This window comes from Cyphomyrmex costatus, unplaced genomic scaffold (assembly GCF_001594065.2).
Source record: "Cyphomyrmex costatus isolate MS0001 unplaced genomic scaffold, Ccosl1.0 scaffold378, whole genome shotgun sequence".
Taxonomy (NCBI): domain Eukaryota; kingdom Metazoa; phylum Arthropoda; class Insecta; order Hymenoptera; family Formicidae; genus Cyphomyrmex; species Cyphomyrmex costatus.
In genome coordinates, this window is record NW_017277972.1 from 96,354 (window position 1) to 116,083 (window position 19,730).

The 19,730-nt window shown below is 33.0% G+C and overlaps 2 protein-coding genes across 4 annotated transcripts in view; one reads left to right on the forward strand and one right to left on the reverse strand.

Annotated features, from left to right (window-relative positions):
- DNAlig4 (DNA ligase 4) overlaps window positions 1-8,520 on the forward strand; it is a 23,129-nt gene extending 14,609 nt beyond the window's left edge. Inside the window, exons 7-11 of the mRNA XM_018543445.1 lie at window positions 4,265-4,522; window positions 5,733-5,921; window positions 6,038-6,337; window positions 7,843-8,091; window positions 8,179-8,520. Of these exons, the coding sequence (XP_018398947.1) occupies window positions 4,265-4,522; window positions 5,733-5,921; window positions 6,038-6,337; window positions 7,843-8,091; window positions 8,179-8,520 (1,338 nt within the window). The remainder of the gene's footprint in view (window positions 1-4,264; window positions 4,523-5,732; window positions 5,922-6,037; window positions 6,338-7,842; window positions 8,092-8,178) is intronic.
- A 1,377-nt stretch (window positions 8,521-9,897) lies between these two features.
- Window positions 9,898-11,346, reverse strand: LOC108776774 (uncharacterized). 3 transcript variants are annotated; one of them, XM_018543481.1, is made up of 5 exons: window positions 11,083-11,346; window positions 10,939-11,001; window positions 10,622-10,651; window positions 10,284-10,331; window positions 9,898-10,126 (listed from the first exon to the last, which is right to left on the reverse strand). In XM_018543481.1, the coding sequence occupies exons 1-5, from the start codon at window positions 11,178-11,180 to the stop codon at window positions 10,021-10,023; spliced, it is 345 nt and encodes a 114-aa protein (XP_018398983.1). In that variant the 5' UTR covers window positions 11,181-11,346; the 3' UTR covers window positions 9,898-10,020. The 3 variants fall into 3 exon arrangements, 2 of the variants coding, with proteins under 2 accessions (XP_018398983.1, XP_018398984.1); XM_018543482.1 differs by lacking the exon at window positions 10,622-10,651; XR_001940799.1 differs by lacking the exon at window positions 10,622-10,651 and having other exon boundaries at window positions 10,284-10,355; window positions 10,939-11,141.
- Window positions 11,347-19,730: the final 8,384 nt, after the last annotated feature.

A 19,730-nucleotide genomic window follows, 5' to 3' on the forward strand; every position in this document is an offset into this window, starting at 1 on the left:
AGGGGAAGGGACGGAGGGAGGAGGTCCGGTGCGCCGAAGATGGTGGAGGTGCGAGTGAAAGGTGAGAGAGGATGTCGAAAAGTTGTAATAACGAAAAAGAGTAAATTATAGCGTAAGAGAGGGGTGGTGGAGGTGGATGGTGTTTGGAGGGGGGGAGGCGAGTGGAGGAGGTCCGGTGGGCCGATGATGGTGAAGGTGCGAGTGAAAGGTGAGAGAGGATGTCAAAAAGTTGTAATAACGAAAGAGAGTGAATTACAGCGGAAGAGAGGGGAGGTGGGGGTTGGTGGTGGGGAAGGGGGTGAGGCGAGTGGAGGAGGTCCGGTGGGCCAAAGATGGTGGAGGTGCGAGTGAAAGGTAAAAGAGAATGGTAAAAGGTAACATTTCACTATCCGTCAAATAACGATATATTTAAATTCGGACGGACAGACGGACAGAGAAGGAGACGTTTCTTAATTTTTTATTAAAATCATCACTTTTCGACCGCTTGTATCTCCAGAACGGCTTGACCGATTTAAAATTTTTTTGTCTCGAATTACTCGTGGCGATGCCGCCTTTCAGGACATATGACGTTCGATTCAAAATTTTTTATATTTTAGTAGTTATGCACCTCCCAATAATGGACTTTGGTGGCTCGGGATAAGAGACTTATAGCGTCTCTCAGTTTTTGAACATGGCCGGAGACGCTTCCGCGTCTCCTGATATTTTATAATATATTATCGTCAATTGTTTACTTGTATCCTTTAAATGTCACACGGAAGATGACACGAGAAAGGTGTCGTAAATAAGGAAATTTGTAATTATTTTTGTCTAATTCAGAAAGATTATATTGGATTACAAATTAGTTCGGTCCGTTTTCCAAAAGATCACCTCCAAAAACGAGTTTTTCGAGATGGAATTCGAAAATTGCTGGAGAGCAATTAGGAAAAAGTAGTAGCCAGCGATGGACAATACTTTAATTAATCTGTTCATTCATTTTGTTTGAAATAAATGCATTTTTGAACACAAAAAACGGACCGAACGCAGGATAAGCATGCATGAACTGCCCCTTGCCGGATCCGGTCGTTCTTTTTACCGTAGATTGGTATTAACCTAAGATTAGCTTTCCCAAAAGATTATTTTCTAAAATTAATTTTTATGGGAGTTATGGGGGTTTTAAGAAAAATCAAAAAATCCATTTTTCTCAAAAACGGCTTAACCGATTTTAATGAATAAAATATATGTTATGGTATTCGACGAAACAAATATAGAAAAAAAATATCAAGTGTATTTACCAAAAAATAGTTTTTAAAAAATTTTCAAAGAATTAAAAAATTTTTTTTTTAGGTTATGTTTAAGTCTCAATCACAGTTTTTTGTCTTGAAGTACCTTTGGTATCCCTCTAAATTATCCTCAAAGGCCAAAGCAATTGAAGGGGTAGCACGTACTTTTAAAAAATAAAAGCTTTGAACATGTATGCATAGCTCAATAGAACGCTTATGAGAGGAAAGGCATTTGTTTTAAGCGGAACCATTTTTCTGCGTGAACCAACTCTATTGATTGAACATACGTTTTAAAGAAGTCGTCTGTATTTAGCCTACAAAAAATGCAGTTTCCAGTGTCCACCACGTGGAGGTTACAGTACGGTTTTGGACACCTTGTTTTTTTTTTGTTATTTTTTCAACCATCATTTCAACCCATTCAGAAGAGCTTAAATAAGATGTGTTAGAGTACTTCTTTAAAAGATTAACATCATCCTCATAAAATCGATTTTTTATTAGATGCTTTCGGCAACATTTATTTCCTTCTGGTATATGGATCTGTTTTTTTATGAAAGCTTGTAAGCGAGCTTCCTTAGGGACTACTGTTAGATTTGTTTGGGAATTACAAAGACAGCAGTACTTGTGAGTTGAAACTGTCCTAGGTAGTTGAACTTCAATTTTTTCATAATTCGCTTTGTTTTCTACGGTTTTCAGATTCATACTAAATGTAGGGTCATTAGAACTGGATTCTGAATGATCACCATATTCTACAGAAAATGTGCTGTCTACATCTTCATCAAGTTTTTTCTTCTTATTTTAAATAATCAGCATTTAGAACACAAAATATCTTGAACTACAATCGTTTTTTGCAGATTATTAGAAAATATAGAAGCTTCCTCCTCATTAATAATCACTTTTTTCGTGCCTGATGTTTTGTGCAAATACTTGCTACAAGCAGCACATCTAGGATAATTTCTTAACATTTAATTTAAGGGTTCTTTAAATTAAGAATGAAATACAGTAAAGAATCAACGTTTAAGACGGTTGGAGAATGTACTTACAATAATTGAAAGAGGTAAAAGTATTTAAATAACAATCACGAAAACAGAAATCAAAAGCAGTTTAAAAAATATATACAACGATCTTAAATAAATACAAATTCAATTTGTATTAGACGGCCTTTAGAAGATCACGGAACGATCAGTCAAAAGAGTAAAACTTTAGGAAACATTCAATTCGACGATAGAAAATTATAAGTTTAAGAAACTTTATTCGGATGTCTGCACCACGACTAATTTGGGTAAAACTCAAAATGTATAAAAGTTTAGAGCATCAACAAAAGTATAGATGCAGAAATCCCAAAGACTCTCCACGACGGTTTAACGACCAATACGACTTTTGTCTATAGAGTCGCTCCTTTTATTGTTCTTAGTGTAATTTTTTGTTTTTGTGTCGCTATGCACTAATATATGTGACGCTCCACGGTGAAAGAGACCTTAGCTGCAACAGGACGGGCGTTCAAAGAGAATGGTCGAAGCGATCGGTTTAACATCCCTATGTTTGAAGCTCCATAACACAGAAAGTAATTGAAGAAATCGATTTTTGTTTTTTGAATATAAAAAAGCAACTCAAAAACTATCAATTCTATAAAACAATTAAAATTTACAAAATATAATTTTACAGGCTGGACGTTTAAAGTTGAACCCACAAGTAGGTATTTGAATGGTAGAGTCATGCTTGGTCGTTAATAACACAAAAACTGACAGATATAAACAGTTTTTTATTTTTGTATGTAAAAGAGCAAATTAAAATCTATCGATTGATATCAAAATCTCAAAATTTTTTTTCTGCAGCTTTATTTTTTAAAAGTACGTGCTACCCCTTCAATTGCTTTGGCCTTTGGGAATAATTTAGAGGGATACCAAAGGTACTTCAAGACTAAAAACTGTGATTGAGACTTAAACATAACCTAAAAAAAAAATTTTTTAATTTTTTGAAAATTTTTTTTTAAACTATTTTTTTGGTAAATACACTTGATATTTTTTTTCTATATTTGTTTCGTCGAATACCATAACATATATTTTATTCATTAAAATCGGTTAAGCCGTTTTTGAGAAAAATGGATTTTTTGATTTTTCTTAAAACCCCCATAACTCCCATAAAAATTAATTTTAGAAAACAATCTTTTGGGAAAGCTAATCTTAGGTTAATACCAATCTACGGTAAAAAGAACGACCGGATCCGGCAAGGGGCAGTTCATGCATACTTATTCTGCTATGCCCTAAACACCTAATATAATTTCGCAAAAACATCCAGCGTTGGCTTTTTATGCTTTTTAGTATTAATTATTATAATTACTTTTTGAAAGAGAAAAATTGTAACTGTAATTAATTACTTTTACAAAGTAACTTTCCCATCCCTGTTTTTTATATAACTTATATATGAATAAGAAAATTAAATTTACCTATAATAATTATCTATATTGTAATTGTTATTTAAAGTAATCTCATTTTTTTTAAATTAGAACACACATTCTGATCTTAAAAATCATTTTTATCAAAATTGACTTTTCTTTTAAATTTAACTTAATTTAATCGTAAGTTTTATTAAGTTAATTTTTTGTTTCTTTAACTTTTAACTTAATTTTGTTAATTTTATCAGTCATTAACTTTAACTTAATTTAGTTGGAAAAAAAATATTAACTTAACCAACCTTGCTTTAAACTGTATGTAATTTATATAAGGATTCGACTGTAAATATACTGCCACAGAAACGTATTAGCATTTTAAGATATTTCTTAGGATGGTCTTAAAATTAGAATGGACTATGAATAACACACGCACGCACCCACACACACGCACGCACGCGCGCAAACACACACACACACACACACTTTTGTTTGATTTTCAACAAAAAAATATACACTAAACAGTTTTTAGTTTTAATCAATACCTAGATATATGTCGTGATAATAATGTGCACAAAATCCAACAGCAACCAAATCAGTATATACATATTTTTTATAGTATACTGACAATTTAATACAAGATATAGATCTTATCATACTTGGCGGTTATTACGGAAATGGCAGGTATATAGGAAAAATTAAAAGCTTTATGATGGGTGTTGCTGCACCAACGAACAAAGAAGGAGAAAATCCATCCCAATTTTTCTCCGTCGTATCTGTAAGCACTGGAATAGGAGATGAAATGTTACGTCATCTTCAAACAAAACTTGCGCCATATTGGATCAAGGATCATCCTAAAAATATTATAAGTCCCAAGGTAAACATTAATTATTATGTATTATTTTAAATGCATATTAATGCATTTAGACTACATTCCAAAATGTCCTGTCCGGACAGGAAGATTTTACTCTATATACTATAGTATAAGTTACGTGTACTATATATTTCGAGTAAAATTTTCCTCGGAGAGAACGTTTTGGAATGTACTCTTCATTCCTATCAGGCTGACAGTTTCAGTGGCTTGCGAGCCAGCCGCTCCGCCGAGCTCTTCCCCCTTCAACTCGACTTGCTGCGGCGCGGCGCACCGACAGATTTTAAAGACAGCTGTCAGCCGTTGCGGTGTAAACCCTACTCTCCATAATAATCTAAAGAAAAATTCGAGTTTTCTTTACTATACGACGTAATGTAGCCAGGGACCTGTATGGAAAATAAAAAAGATTTAAAATTTACCAAAAGAATAGAGCTATTTAGTTAATAAATTTACTTATTTAATAAATTTATAATAGTAACTAAATACTTATTTAAGTAAATTTAGTAACTAAATAGCTCTTCTTTTAGTAAATATTTTAAATCGTTTTTATTTTCAATACAAATCCCTGGTTACAGTATGATGTGTAAAAAGAATAAGATAGTAAAAAAGAAAACATAGAATTTTTCTATAGATTATAGGAAGTAGGGTTTACATCGCAACGGCTAATAACCGTTCCTAAAATCTAAAATCTATCGGCGCGCCGTAGCGAGTTGAGTTGAAAGGGGTGGCGCTCGATGGGGCGGCTGGCTCGCGAACCACTAGCTGACAGGCCTAATTTAACATATTTATCTTTTTCTCGATTGATTTATTTATTTACGTATCTATTATATACATTATTCGATAAGAGAATAATTTTTGTTTTTAATTCCGTAACAAGAGAATATAATTATTACTTATTTTTTATAATCTCTCTTTGGAACGCCATGAAATTGAAGATGTTCCCAAATTGTGATATGATGGAACAATTTGGAAAACGCATATTCGTGTTTAAATTCAGTGTTTAAAAACTACAGAACATGACTAGACTCATTGTTATTTTTTTTTTGTTGAACAGTGTTATTTATATCTACATATTACATTAGATACACTTAATATGCAGATCTCGATTTAAATTTCTCGATTTCTCATCATTTTATTGATACAATAATGCTTTTTACGCTCTATAATAATGTTTTATACGAATTTTATACATATCTGTAGATTATATTCTTTGTAGGGAAATCAACCAGATATGTGGATTCATCCAGAACATTCTATAATTTTAACGATACGGGCGTCTGAGATGATACGTAGTAATGAATATCCAATTGGATACAGTTTACGATTTCCTAGAGTTATGAATGTAAGGATGGATAAGCCCTGGTACAATTCATGTACTACTCTCGAATTACTATCGTTGGCCAAAGTATGTGAATGCCACTAACGAACGATATAAATATTTATTACATTACGAAATTACGAGTATAAAGTTATCCTTGCGCGATTACTCACTTATAATTTACAATAATCCAATTTTCATAGAATGGAGGAATGATTCAAAAATTAACCAAGCGGGAAGCTACTCTACATGATTGCGACCAAGTATCAGTCTCTAAATTACAAAAGACAATGAATCGAAGTAAATCGATTGAATATAACACGTGTAATAAGCGCGTAGTACCACTTACGCGACTATTAGATGGAAGAGAAATTTGTGTGATCAATGGTGACGATGAATTATCGAAAGAGGAAATTGAAGAAATATTGCAGCAACACAGTGCAAAAGTTGTTCAAAATCCAGTTAATACGATTTTCTGTGTGATAGTAGGCAATAATAAAACGGTAAGAAATATTTTTTTCTGCACTGCGCGCTATCGCTTATGCACAACTCAAGCTTAAATATGATAATCATCGAACTAAAGGACTAATTGAGGAGATGGAAATAAAGGCCTAATTACAAAATCTTGATTTTGATAAAAATTAAAATAACTTGCTACTTTTTTATTATACAACAAATGGGAATAGTATGTATTAATTGTATATTTATATAATGCCTTTAAGAAGTTACATGTATAATATTTCTCTATTATGATCAATATTTAAAAAATTATTTGTGTACAATTTAAAAAATGCATTTAGTCCCTTTTTCCGAATATTGATCATAGTATTGTAGGAATCGATAGAAAGAAAAGACTATAAAAATGTTTTTTATCTTCACACTCTTGTAGAAGAAATACAAAATGAATATAAAAAATACTTTATTTTTACACTTGTACAAATAGTACAATCAATTTAGATGAAAATTGGACAAGATCTCGGAAAAAATACCATCAGAGTGAATTTTTGCACAGACCTTTTTTGCATAAGATGAAGGAAAAAAAAGTTTACTACTGTACAGTAGACGCTAAGAAACATAATTAAACAAATAGGTCTCAAATTTCGGTTTTTTGCAAATATTTCAATAAGTAACAATTTTACTAAGAAAACATAAGAGAGGAAAATTAAATAGCGGAAAATTTTACACAGAAAAGGTTGTGTGGATTTTTGTCGTACGAGCAATATTTTCACGTAAGAAATTATGCAAGATGTGCTTTGCGTAGTGAAGTTGCAGAGTGCGCCGACAAAACGTCAAGCAAAATGGAGCATCGCATGTGCACACAAAACATCATAACTTTTGGACGAATTATCGTACAGAAATCGATCAAATTGGGTTAAAAAGCTGAAATCTTCAGCTTTTTAATGGAATTGGTTTTGTTATTCTACGACAATTTTTAACAATTCGACAATTTATTAAACGCTATGTTACATGAAATTTTTGCCTTTTTTCATAAAATCTATAAATCGGTATCGAGTTGTTAAAAAAAATTGTCAGAATACTCCATTTTTGTTAATGTAATTACACTGATAATGTAGAAATAGATGTGTACGACGTAGCATACTATACAATATAAATGACCGAACGCAATATCATTAGAGTTTTGTAAAGCATATTTTACGAGTGGTGAAAATTTGGAGGGGATGGCCTTATGAAAGTTTTTCCGGTATTTATTTTTTGGCGCGAACACAGAACACACATTTGCCATTTTTAAATGACACATTCCCACGCAACCTCTATTGTACCTTAATATATAGATCTACGGAACAATAGCCCACGTCGATTAAGGCTCTTTTTCCATAGATTATATCATTTTCACTACCATAGAACAATCGAAATGAGTTCATATTTTACTAATGTAAACAACATCGATCTATTCTTTGTTTATTTGCACCAATCTCCGAAAAAAGGGCCTAAGTAGAATTATGCCTTTATTCCGCCCAACTCCTCAATTACGTGCAAACTTTTTTAGATACGAGGGAAAGAAGTAATAAACAGTGGAAAATATGATGTTGTAACTCTCGATTGGGTCAAACGTGTTTTCAATCGATCCGAGTGGATCTTATCGATTGATTTTTTACCATGGGAATTATTACGCAGTCGAAACATTACTAGAAACCAAGTTACAGAAAACTATGATGGATATTATGATAGTTTTGTCGTTGATGCAAATGAGGAAAGTTTGAAGCGTTCATTCAACAAGATTGAGAAATCGATTGAGGTACCTACTTATTGAATTAAAATTTATTATTAGTAAATACGTGTGTACGTGCATTATCGCAATAATCTAATTTTACCAATTATAAAGTTTACAGAGAGTAAGTTGATTATTGAGCAAGAAAAAGAAATGGACAAGAATTTGTTCGGGGGCACATCGCCTTATTCATTGTTTAGAGATACAGTTGGATTTTTTGAGAATGAATCGTGTAGCGCTAAATTTAAATTCCGTTTTATGTCAGGTAAAATTGAAAACAACATTAATAATTCTGTTACGCATGTTTTTGTAGAAGATAACGCTACGAGTTCTATTGTGAAAAATATGAAAGCATGTGAGCAAACATCTATAAAGATTGTTAAATGCAAATGGATTGAGGAATGTTTCCAAAATGACCGAATATATGATATAACAGATTACCTAATCAACTATTGAAAATATACATATATTGCTAAAACATAAAAATAAATATATATACTCAAAGTTTCATAACATGAGAAATGTTACATGTGTATTTTTGACGGACAAACTTGCGATATATTCACAAGATCATTTTAACTCACTTTCGTGAAGCTTTACTGAGAAACTAGGTATTAAGCGGAGTGACAGTCGGACAGTTCGCTCATTTAACATCTTCTTATTTCGAAATATTTCTTCTCGACTCTCAGGCCGCTACCCTTACCTATCTCGTTTTATTTCATTAGAATGCATGCAAAATACGAAAGAGACGCAGCTGCGTCGACAAAGTCTACCATTCAGAAAGATCTCACATATATATTACATTGAAAGATCGCGGAAAAACTCGAGGTACATATGTCGAAGTTCTAAAAAGATTTCGATCACTGATATTTCATGTAATTTTCAACCGCTTTATTGTTTTCAACTTACTGATTTGTATTCTAAGAATAATCAATAATTTCTGAATAAAAAATAATTTTTAAAACTCATCGTAAGTATAAATATAAAAAACCGATTAAATAATATAATAAAGAAAGGAAAAAAGAGGAGAGAAAGGAAGGAAAATAATTTTTTATATCATCGTTTGACGATATTAACAAACATCCTAATTTGTGTGGTTGAAAATATATTAAATGTGATTACGCGCGCATACATCCACACCACATGATTATGCAGCCATCTCGTTAGCAACGAGGTGTCTCATGTCTACGAGATCAGTATAAATAATATACGAATATGACTGACGTTCTGCCCGCGTAGGATCTACTTATAGACTCTTCACTTACAGATGGGACGCGTATTAATCGAGTTTCGGATTTTCGGAACGTGTGACCCGGGTGTGTTACTCTCCTACATTATGTCGAACTTATTCATAGAATTTCTTGTAGCTCTAATTTACTAGTTGCCAATTATACATAGATAGAGATGCTCATAAGAAGTATTGTTGCCGTCTAGTATGCATAATAGCACAATTATATAATGATAATAAGCATAATAGTTTGATAGATTATAGACAATCTAAACACCACAAATTGTCAACACATGTAACTTAATAGATTATTAATATTGAAATATATACAAAATTTCTTTAATCAATTATAATTTTTTACTCGACAGGCAAGACAGAACTCATATTGTCAATAAAAAAATATAATTATCTTTTACGTAATATTAATGAGTCTGCATATAATTAACACGTTTCCCCTCTTATACAATTAATTTGGTCAATTGCAGAAAGTGTGTAAATCGCATCTTTGTCAATTTTAAATAACTTTTATATTTTATTTTCATATTTTGATTTTTTCTATTATGAATTGTCCTTATTATTTGACATTATATTACACTGATGTGTCGATTGAGTGAATTGTAAGAAAATAATTCCAATAGTAAAAAAAAAGCTCCATCCTAAATAAGAGACTCATCTTTAGAAAATAAAACATCTTGAGTAAAGAGCTGTCGCATTATTGTTCCTCTTTTTTAACAAGAATTTCTTCTGGTGCAGCAGCGACTTCTCGGACAAAATTTTTTATGTTTGATAAAATTATTAATTGAAATCATCGATACCATATCGTTGTCCCACATTCTAAAGAATTATAAAATTTGTTCAATTTAATTTAAATTAATATTTTACATGTTATACTGCACGTAAACTTATCGTGAAATTAAAAATATTTTATCTTAAAATATTATAAACATTAATATCTGCAAATCAAAATGCGAATTAATAAAAGGAAACTTACAACTGCATTGGCTTGTTGCATCCACATAAATAACGTTTATCTTGCATCCTGCATTAAACGAAAAGAGAGAACCTTTAAAAAAAGCAGACATATGTGCATGTGTTTAAAATAAATATACTTGCTCGAATGAGAGGGAGAGAAGGAGGAAGGAAGAGAGAGAGAGAGAGAGAGAGAGAGAGAGAGAGATAGAGAGAGAGAGATAATATTTAATAGATTTTTACTCTTCTAATTATCCATGTTTTATCTTTTAGTTAAATTATGGACACGTAGATAGCAAGTGTAGAAACGTTTTTTTGAATTGAACAAACGTCTCTATAGCTAAGATATTATATCCTTACCCCATCATGTATTTGCATCTACTTGACCGTCTAATGTATTGAAAATTAGTACTATTTGCATTATGTCAATTTTAATAATTTCATTATTATGATATCACTAACCAGTGATATCATAATATGACCATATAAAGTGTACGTAATCCTTTCATGATTCTAATCAATCTCGAGAGACACACTTATCAGCGCACTTATATTTCTCTCATTTAATATTAATTTTTAGATATTATGACATATTTATTCCGTGTAAAAGAAAGAAAATTATATACGATGAAATAAAAGCATTAGGGAAACGCGTATGTATGACAAGCGTGACTCACTTTTCACTTTTCTTCTTCTGCAACAATTTTTTCATTTTAGTGTTGCACACGCAGCATTTCTTACTGTTGGATAAAAACATGATTACTTCTGACATCACTATTCGTCATTTTGATTTGATCGATCTATACGTTGAAGATGCTCACTTTTCTTTCAAGAAATTGATATAGACAAATAATATCCCGGTAAATCCGATAATAAACTTTCCAAGATACCAAGTGAGATTGGTCGTACATTCCGACATTATGAGTATTACACACTTGGTTCGGGATTTGAGTCAACAGCTTAATTTACTTGACATAATTCGCTCAATATTTAAATAACGTTGTTGCTCTTTTTACTTCCTTACAATTTAAAATCTACGAAATGTGATATATTACAAATATATCATAAAAACAAATGATAAATTCGCTTTTCCATGCGTCTTTCAACGCGCGTCAAAAATGATAAATTTAGCATTTGCATATTATTGACGTTTTATTTTGCTATGTCGACAGTATATGTATATGTATAGTATGTGCTAGTCAATTGTAACACACGCACACGTGCAGAGTAAGAGTCAGAAATATAATGTATTGAAATGATGAAAAAATTTTGCTTAATTTCTCTATTAAAAGTAAAAATTACGCTATCTTCGATCGATTATTTTATGTATCTCTTTCTTAAGAAACACTAAAGAATAAACATAAAATAATTTATCGTTTCACAATATATCCTTTATTTTTCTCGTAGTCTTATTGTGCGACTAATGAAAAAATATGTTGAATGACTTGTCAACATATTTGCTGTCTTGATGACATCTTTAGGTATAGAACTGCCCATGAGGGAAGGAGGAAAGAAAAAGCATCTAAAACGACACTCCTTCGTTCCATGCTCATTAGAATGAATTCTTTGGTGCGTGTCATGCTTACCTCCTACTGTCTACTGTGTGCGCACACGCATGCGTGCGTGCGTGCGTGTGTGCATGCACGCGCATGACATATGTAAATTTAAACTTGTCTAATCGCATGATTTTAAGAGAATAAAGTATCCCCTGTGGAAAAAAACGTATTACATAGATTTTTTATCACTCAATTTGTAGTAAATATTACACATTACATACACATAATTAAATAAATAATGAGAACAATGTAAACTTTCAAAACACACATGTTATAAATGCGAACCTCGAATTAAAAAATTAATTTGTGTATAAGCACTATTTAATTCTTTTTAATAAAACATAAACATGGATATCTTCTTAATGAAAGAAATTAGTAAAATGTTCAATCACGTGTGATACGCATGCACAGAGTTGGCAACACAATTAACTAATCATACTCAGTTAATACTTATACTATACGTATACATACTGGGCGTCCTATTTTAAAAAATTCACTCACAAGGAATATTACCCAAGTGTGACACGCCGATTTGGCTGCAAGTTGGCACATTTTTAGAACTCGGAAAAGTAATGGATACGTATTTTTTTTTATCGGCAAAGAAGAAGGGTTGAAACTACCCCCTGTATTGCTCAAAAACCCCTAAAATGCATAATAATATGCACGCACATATTATCGATTATTTTTCCGAGTTCTAAAAATGTGCCAACTTGCAGCCAAATCGGCGTGTCATACTTGAGTAGTGTTCCTTGTCAGATATATCAGGAATGCATTAAGGGTCTCTCTCATCAACCTCGGTTAAGTCTAACCGACAGTTAATTCCAATGGAATTATCCAATTGCATTTGTCTTTGACCAGAATGAACCAATCATGGTTGAACTTTAACCGTCGGTTAGACTTAACCGAGGTTGGTGAAAGAGACCCTAAATCGAAAAATGTTTCAGACAAAGTTCTGTAACTTCGAGGGCGGATAAGACATAAGACATAAGACGGGATCTTAGGTGGCGTTGCCACGGTCAAAATAAGATCAGAGGCGTCAGGACAAAGTCATTTTGAATTTTTAAATGGAACCCCTCCATTTTTCATTGCATATTCTTGTAGCTTATCTCGAAAGCTTTTCAAAACGCTATAATAAAATATTTTTTCATTGAGTACTTTTTACAGTTATTAGGCTTGAAAAGTACAGTACTGTGCGGCATTAACATATTATTTAAAGTGTATCACGCGGTTTTGCATAAGACAGATTGATAACCAACTTCTGTAAAACATTTCCCTATTCGACATTTTTACATAAAAATGAAAATTACAACTTCCAATGGCCTTAACTTCAACAAATGTTATCAAGGTTACGATACGCTTATAAACAATATTCAAGAAGGATATTGTCTTCAGAGATGTTAAAGGGTTTGCGGGTTATCAACGTGTTATGATTCATCGTTAATGCGAACGTTTAATTCAAGAAATTTTAGCCGTCGATAATTTTGAGTAATACTAATGTCGGCGGTACTGTATCTTCCAATTCCAAGTCTAGTAATTTGAAAAGTACTAAAAAAAAAAATTTTATTATAGCATTTTAAAACTCTCTCTCTCTCCCTCCCTCCCTCCCTCCCCCTCTTTCTCTCTCTCTCTCAAGATAAAAAAACACTACGAGAATATGTAATAAAAAATAAGATTCCCAAGAATAAGGAAACCGTAATAATTTACGATTTACTAAGCACATCTACGGTCAAACATTATAATAAGCATAGTAATCTAGCTTTGACCGTAGATGTGCTTAGTAAATCGTAAATTATTACGGTTTCCTTATTCTTGTTAATTTATAATTGACGGTCGTAATACAGAATTCTAATAAAATAAGATTCCCATTTAAAAAATATAAAGTAATATTGCTCTGACCTTGACAATACCACTCAAGATCAAACCAATGGTATCATCCTACGTCTCCATCGAAATCACAAAATTTTTATCTAAAACATTTTTCGATTTAACGCAGTGTTTCTAAGATATTTGAGTGAATCCTTTAAAATGGAACACTCTGTATGTAACAATACAATTCCTTTCGTTGCTGTGTTCATGGATCGTGTTATGCACCGCAAAAATAGAAGACAGACAATCTCTCTTTCTACTAACAACGTTGTACGCCAGCAGCTGCAACCATATGGCATTCTTTCTGTGATCTTGCTCTAAGAGCTCGTTAATACGAGTCTTTCGGATGTTGCCAACACACAGTTAATATTAGTTTCGAGTATGTTTTCTCAATGTATGAGTGACACCATGGACTTCCACCACGATCTCTTCCTCGATAACCACCTGGTTAACATACTGCATACTTAACATTATTTCTAAAAGAATGTTGCATCGATCTATACGCTACTGTTTAATTTTTATATCGTGTTACTCTCTTCTTCTCTTCACAAGTATGAAACAAATGTTAAATTAAAAATTATTCATCATATTTAGCAATAAGAATTAGATAGCATCAGAAAAAATATAAGAATAAAATATAGATATAGAATGATACAAGAAAGCGCATACCAATAGAAATTTAAAAAGATGTCCCTTCTAGAAGAGATATTCAAGAGTGAGATTTTTTTTCTAAGCAGCTATAAGCGATAACAAATGGATTGAATTAATGAATAGGCTGTTAATTGAAATTGACTAATTTTAAATTCCATTGACCTATTGTATAATATAGTAATAATTATAATACATAGATACGAGAAGACGGAAAAATGGCCGAAGTGTTGGTTCTATACAGCAATACTTAAAAAACTCCATAGTATTTCTTTAAATATATGAAAGAGTAAAACAACACTGTGGAATTAAATTTTATTTACAAGATATCAATATGTTTGCGAACTATAGTCAAAGAAGCTATCTATTAAAGAATTTTTCTTTTGTAGAGTTATTTGTAACAAGAATATAAAGAAAAACATAGTAATCCATTGGTTCGCAGCCGACGAAAGTGGCGGAGTTTACTGAGCTCTTGAGCCAATCAGAATACGTCGGCTTGCTAAAAATATATTTTGAATCACAGTAGGAGGAGATGAAACGATACCTCCTTCGTGAAAGGCGAGAAATATTCTTACAAGTACGTATTTCTACCGGAGCAAGACGAGTTACTCAGCTAGCGGAACAATTCAGTCAACGTTATTTAAGAAGAAGAATCGAACGGATACAATAAGCGAGCTTGACGAAAATATCGGAAAAGAAAACTTTTAGGCAAGTTTTATCAAACATAACGAAAGAGAAAAGTTTATGAGAAAAATAACTTTTCGCACATGTCAAAAATAATATATATAAATATGTGTGCACAAATTCTTTCTGTGTGTTACTTGGGAATGAAAACGATCAGTAATGCATAACAAGGAACGAGAATATTGCTACGTATAAAATATCTATTTTAAATTACACAAAAAAAATTTTTTAATCTAATTGTGAGTGAATTTGCGAGACTTGTTGAACGTGTCAATTATCATGTTACGAGATACTGTAGAATTGCAAACACTGTGAAACAAATGTGTTTAATGTCGATTGTATATTAAATAATCTAAAAGTAATATTTTTTATACTTGGAAAACTTGAAATTTGACCCAAATTAACATATATATATTCTATATTAAATATAATTCCATTAATTATATGTTTCTCTCCCTCTCCTCCGCCCTCTCTCTCTCTCTCTCTCTCTCTCTCTATATATATATATATAATCTCAAGTTTTCCAAGTACAAAAATATTACTCTCTGTGTGTGTGTGAATTATATTTAATGTAGAACATATGTACGTTAGTTTATATACAGGGTGCGTCACCAAAATCCGGACAATTTCAATTTAAATTTTCCGCTATATTGTGCCTTCGTCAGAGGATGTTGTTGGCTTTCCGAGAAAACCTGATGCTTCTAAGGTACTTTTTCATGCGCAGCACGCTGCAGCAGCAATTCGTTACTATTGGTTAAGAATTTTATGTAAGCTAGATGACGTACTTCCGGCGCAAATACATTTTGCCGCAGTTCGTTGAAGTTGAACCGAACGAACAGCAAGCAGCAAGTGGCAAAATCGAGAAATAAACGAAAAATGGCTTCGGATAAGGTACGGATACATGTTTGTAAATTAGATCATTTTATACTTTACCACAAATTTGAAAAAGTAAAGTGTAAAGTATAAAATGATCTAATTTACAAACATTCGTACCTTATCCGAAGCCATTCTTCGTTAATTTTCCTAATATTTATTGCAATAAATAATATTACCTCGATTTTGCCGCTTGCTGCTTGCTGTTCGTTCGGTTCAACTTCAACGAACTGCGGCAAAATGTATTTTGCGCCGGAAGTGCGTCATCTAGCTTACATAAAATTCTTAACCAATAGTAATGAATTGCTGCTGCAGCGTGCTGCGCATGAAAAAGCACCTTAATAAACAGTCATATTTTCAAAATGGCCGCAATGTTGAAACCATGAAGTAAGAGTAAGGAGACTTAAGCCAGAGGCCAGTATTCATAGTCGGTTCTTATTTCAAGAATGTCTTAAAATGTCTTATGGGCCTTCTACAATAAGCCATAAGTCATAAATCAGAAGTCAGAAGCTAGTTGCAAGCGAGTCAGTAATGGGCCTTCTACAATAAGCCGTAAGTCACAAATCATAAGTCATAAGCTAGAAATGGACCAATCACAGTCGTTAATTTTTAGTTTCTTACTTCCGATTTATGACTTATGGCTTATTGTAGAAGGCCTATAATGCGTCATAAGATAGTAATAAGTCGGTAGTCCGTGACCGAGTGGAGATGGCCAAATTCCATCTCTTCTGACTTACAGCTTCTGATTACGTTATGACTGACCAATCAAAAAGCAGTATGTGTTTACCATTTCTTACGAGAAAACTGATTTCGTATAACCTAAAAACTGAATCGAGAATATTTTGATCGAAGTGATTTATATCGTATTAAAAATGGAATATGAATGTATACAAGAAATTTATGACATGGAACTCATCAAACTTGTCGAATTTAATTGTTGAATCTAATTGCTGAACTGTTATGATGCAACGATCTAATACGACTTATTGTAGATGCAAATTCCTTAAGATTTATGACTTATAATTGTGAGTTAATATTTATGTCATGTGAGTAATGACTTATGGCTTATTGTAGAAGGCCCATTAAGATGCTAAAGCTGCCCTCTGATTGGTTCGTAACTCCTCAAGACTGAACTTAAGACGGTCTTGAATATAAGAACTAACTTATGAATACCGGCCAGAAACACATAGAAAAACGTAAGGCCGTAAGACGTATCAGTAAGGAAATCGTAACATTGGATTCGCTACCGGCCTTACGGTCTCTACTGTGATTGGCCAATTCGCTTACTGATTACGTTTTGTATGTGCCATGGGCTTTAACTAGATAGGATATGGAGAAAAAAGTTGATCACGAAAAATGTTCCGTGTACTGCCATGTCCGCCGAACGGAATAACTTGCAACATTTCATCGCCATATTGAATATTTATATGTGTGCAGTATACTTGCGACTGTGTACACATATGTGTACACATATACATAAATGTATACCGATCGGGATGACAGATATCTTAACTTATAAAGTCTCGAACTGTAAAAGGCCTTCTACAATAAGCCATTACCTAAGTTTTAAGTATTAAGTCATAAGAAATTGACCACTCACAGTCGATTATTCTTCTCACATTCGATTGTGATTGATCAATTTCTTATAACTTAATACTTAAAACTTAAGGTATGACTTATTGTAGAAGGCCTATAACGCTTAATAACTCGGTTCACAAGGCCGATCCCCGCATTTTTCTTATAGATTCTTTCGTTCTGAGTGAAAACGCGACGAATAAGTATAATTTTATACGTTTAAGACACGTATTTGTCTTATAAAAGGTAGAGTATAGCTTGCTCTCCTAAAATTTTAATAAAATTATACTCATTCGTCGCGTTTTCACTCAGAACGAAAGAATCTAGAAGAAAAATGCGGAGATCGGCCTTGTGAACCTAGTTCGAGACTTTACAGGTTAAGATATCTGTCATCCCGATTCGATATATATTATGTATATGTGTACATACACATATTTGTACACAGTCGCAAGTATACTGCACACATATAAATATTCAATATGGCGATGAAATGTCGCAAGTTATTCCGTTCGGCGGACATGGCAGTACACGGAACATTTTTCGTGACCACCTTCAGTCTACATAAAGACCTATGGTCTTTAAGTTTACACAGTTAAGTCTCCTTAGGGTGCAAACCCATGCAGCGGAATAGCAGAACGCGGGACGAGAGCGGAACCAATCACGAGCGTTCACGTTTCTCAACCATTTTTAGGTTAGGAAATCTGTCGTCATTAATAGTGAGTAATAACTAATAATCACGAGCGATCACGTTTCTCAAGCATTTTTTGATTAGGAAATCTGTCATTAATAGTGAGTAAGCCCGGATCCTCATACGGACAACAGCGCTTTGACACCGGACGCTGATTGGTGAAAAACGGGTTATGGGGGTAAATTTTACCCTCGCCACCGGTTTTTCACCAATCAGCGTTTGGTGTCAAAGCGCTGTTGCCCGTATGAGGATCCGGGCTAATAACTAATAATAATTTATCTCTGTACTCACCACGTTGTTATTCCGCCAGTTTTGTTACGTTGAAACGTGAACCCTTAATACGCATGTAGCGTAATAAGCGCAACGCAGACTTTGCGCAACCAAGCATAAATCGTTATTTTATAAAGGTTACAATCACATTAAAACTAATTTCATAAATTTTAACATCTTTAAATATTTTTTCCAATGAGAAATGCATTTAATTCTGTATTTAGATACTTGATAATAAAAAATGAATGATAAATACAATATTTAAACGTCATTTACGAACTTGCTGATAATTCCGCTTACGCTCATTGCGCTCTATGTAGATCAAGGGATTTGAAACCGCGTAATGAAAACTGCGGAACACTCGTGATTGGTTCCGCTCTTGTTCTGCGTTCCGCTATTCCGCTGCATGGGTTTCGCAGAAAGTAAAGTAGCGGAATGATTGTAGAGTACTGATTGGTTTCACTATTCCGTTCCGCTGTAATTTCCGCTCCATGTGACTCCAGCCTAAGGGTGCGTCCCTATGGAAAAAGAAATAGCGGAACAGAATGAGAACGGAACATTGATAGAAAAGAGATAGGATTGTTCTATCTCTTTTCTATCAATGTTCCGTTCCGTTATTTCTGACTCCATGTGACTGCACCCTTAGGGTGCACTCAGATGGAACGGATCTGCGGAAATGCGGAATTGGCGGAATTGACGTGATTGGTCGTTGTTTGTCCGCCATTTCATCATTTTTTTTTCCGCGGATTTTTTTTATATTTAACGGATTCCGCAGAGATATAAACTGAGGCGTTTTTTCGTTATCTAACCAAAAGCAACCGCGACTAAGACTATCTTCGTTTTCAGGGATCAGAAGACAAAGATAGCCTTAGCCGGATCTATGAAGCTGGCACGACATTCTGTCGATATCAAAAAAATTATAACAGTTCCAGTAGCACTTTTCATAGTTCTACAGTTCTACCTAGAAATAAAAAATAGTTCCGCAGTTTTAATATGAAAAAACTAAAATTAAATATATGGCGTGCTAACTACGCGAATCTGGCACGTCAGATTTCCTCTAAAAAGTACGAAAAAAAAAAAATATTTGCACTTTTAGCAACAATTCCTGATAGTTCTACTAAAAACCAACTAAGTTATGCATTTTCAAAATAAAATAACAACATTTAACAATTTTTATACATCCTATATATAGAAAATGGCATAAAACTTCTAGAAAAAGTGACGTGCTGACTATTTCTATCAGTTTCAACGACAGTTCTCGTTAGTTCTCACAGAGTTCTATGCAATGCAATCATTTATAAGCAGAGTT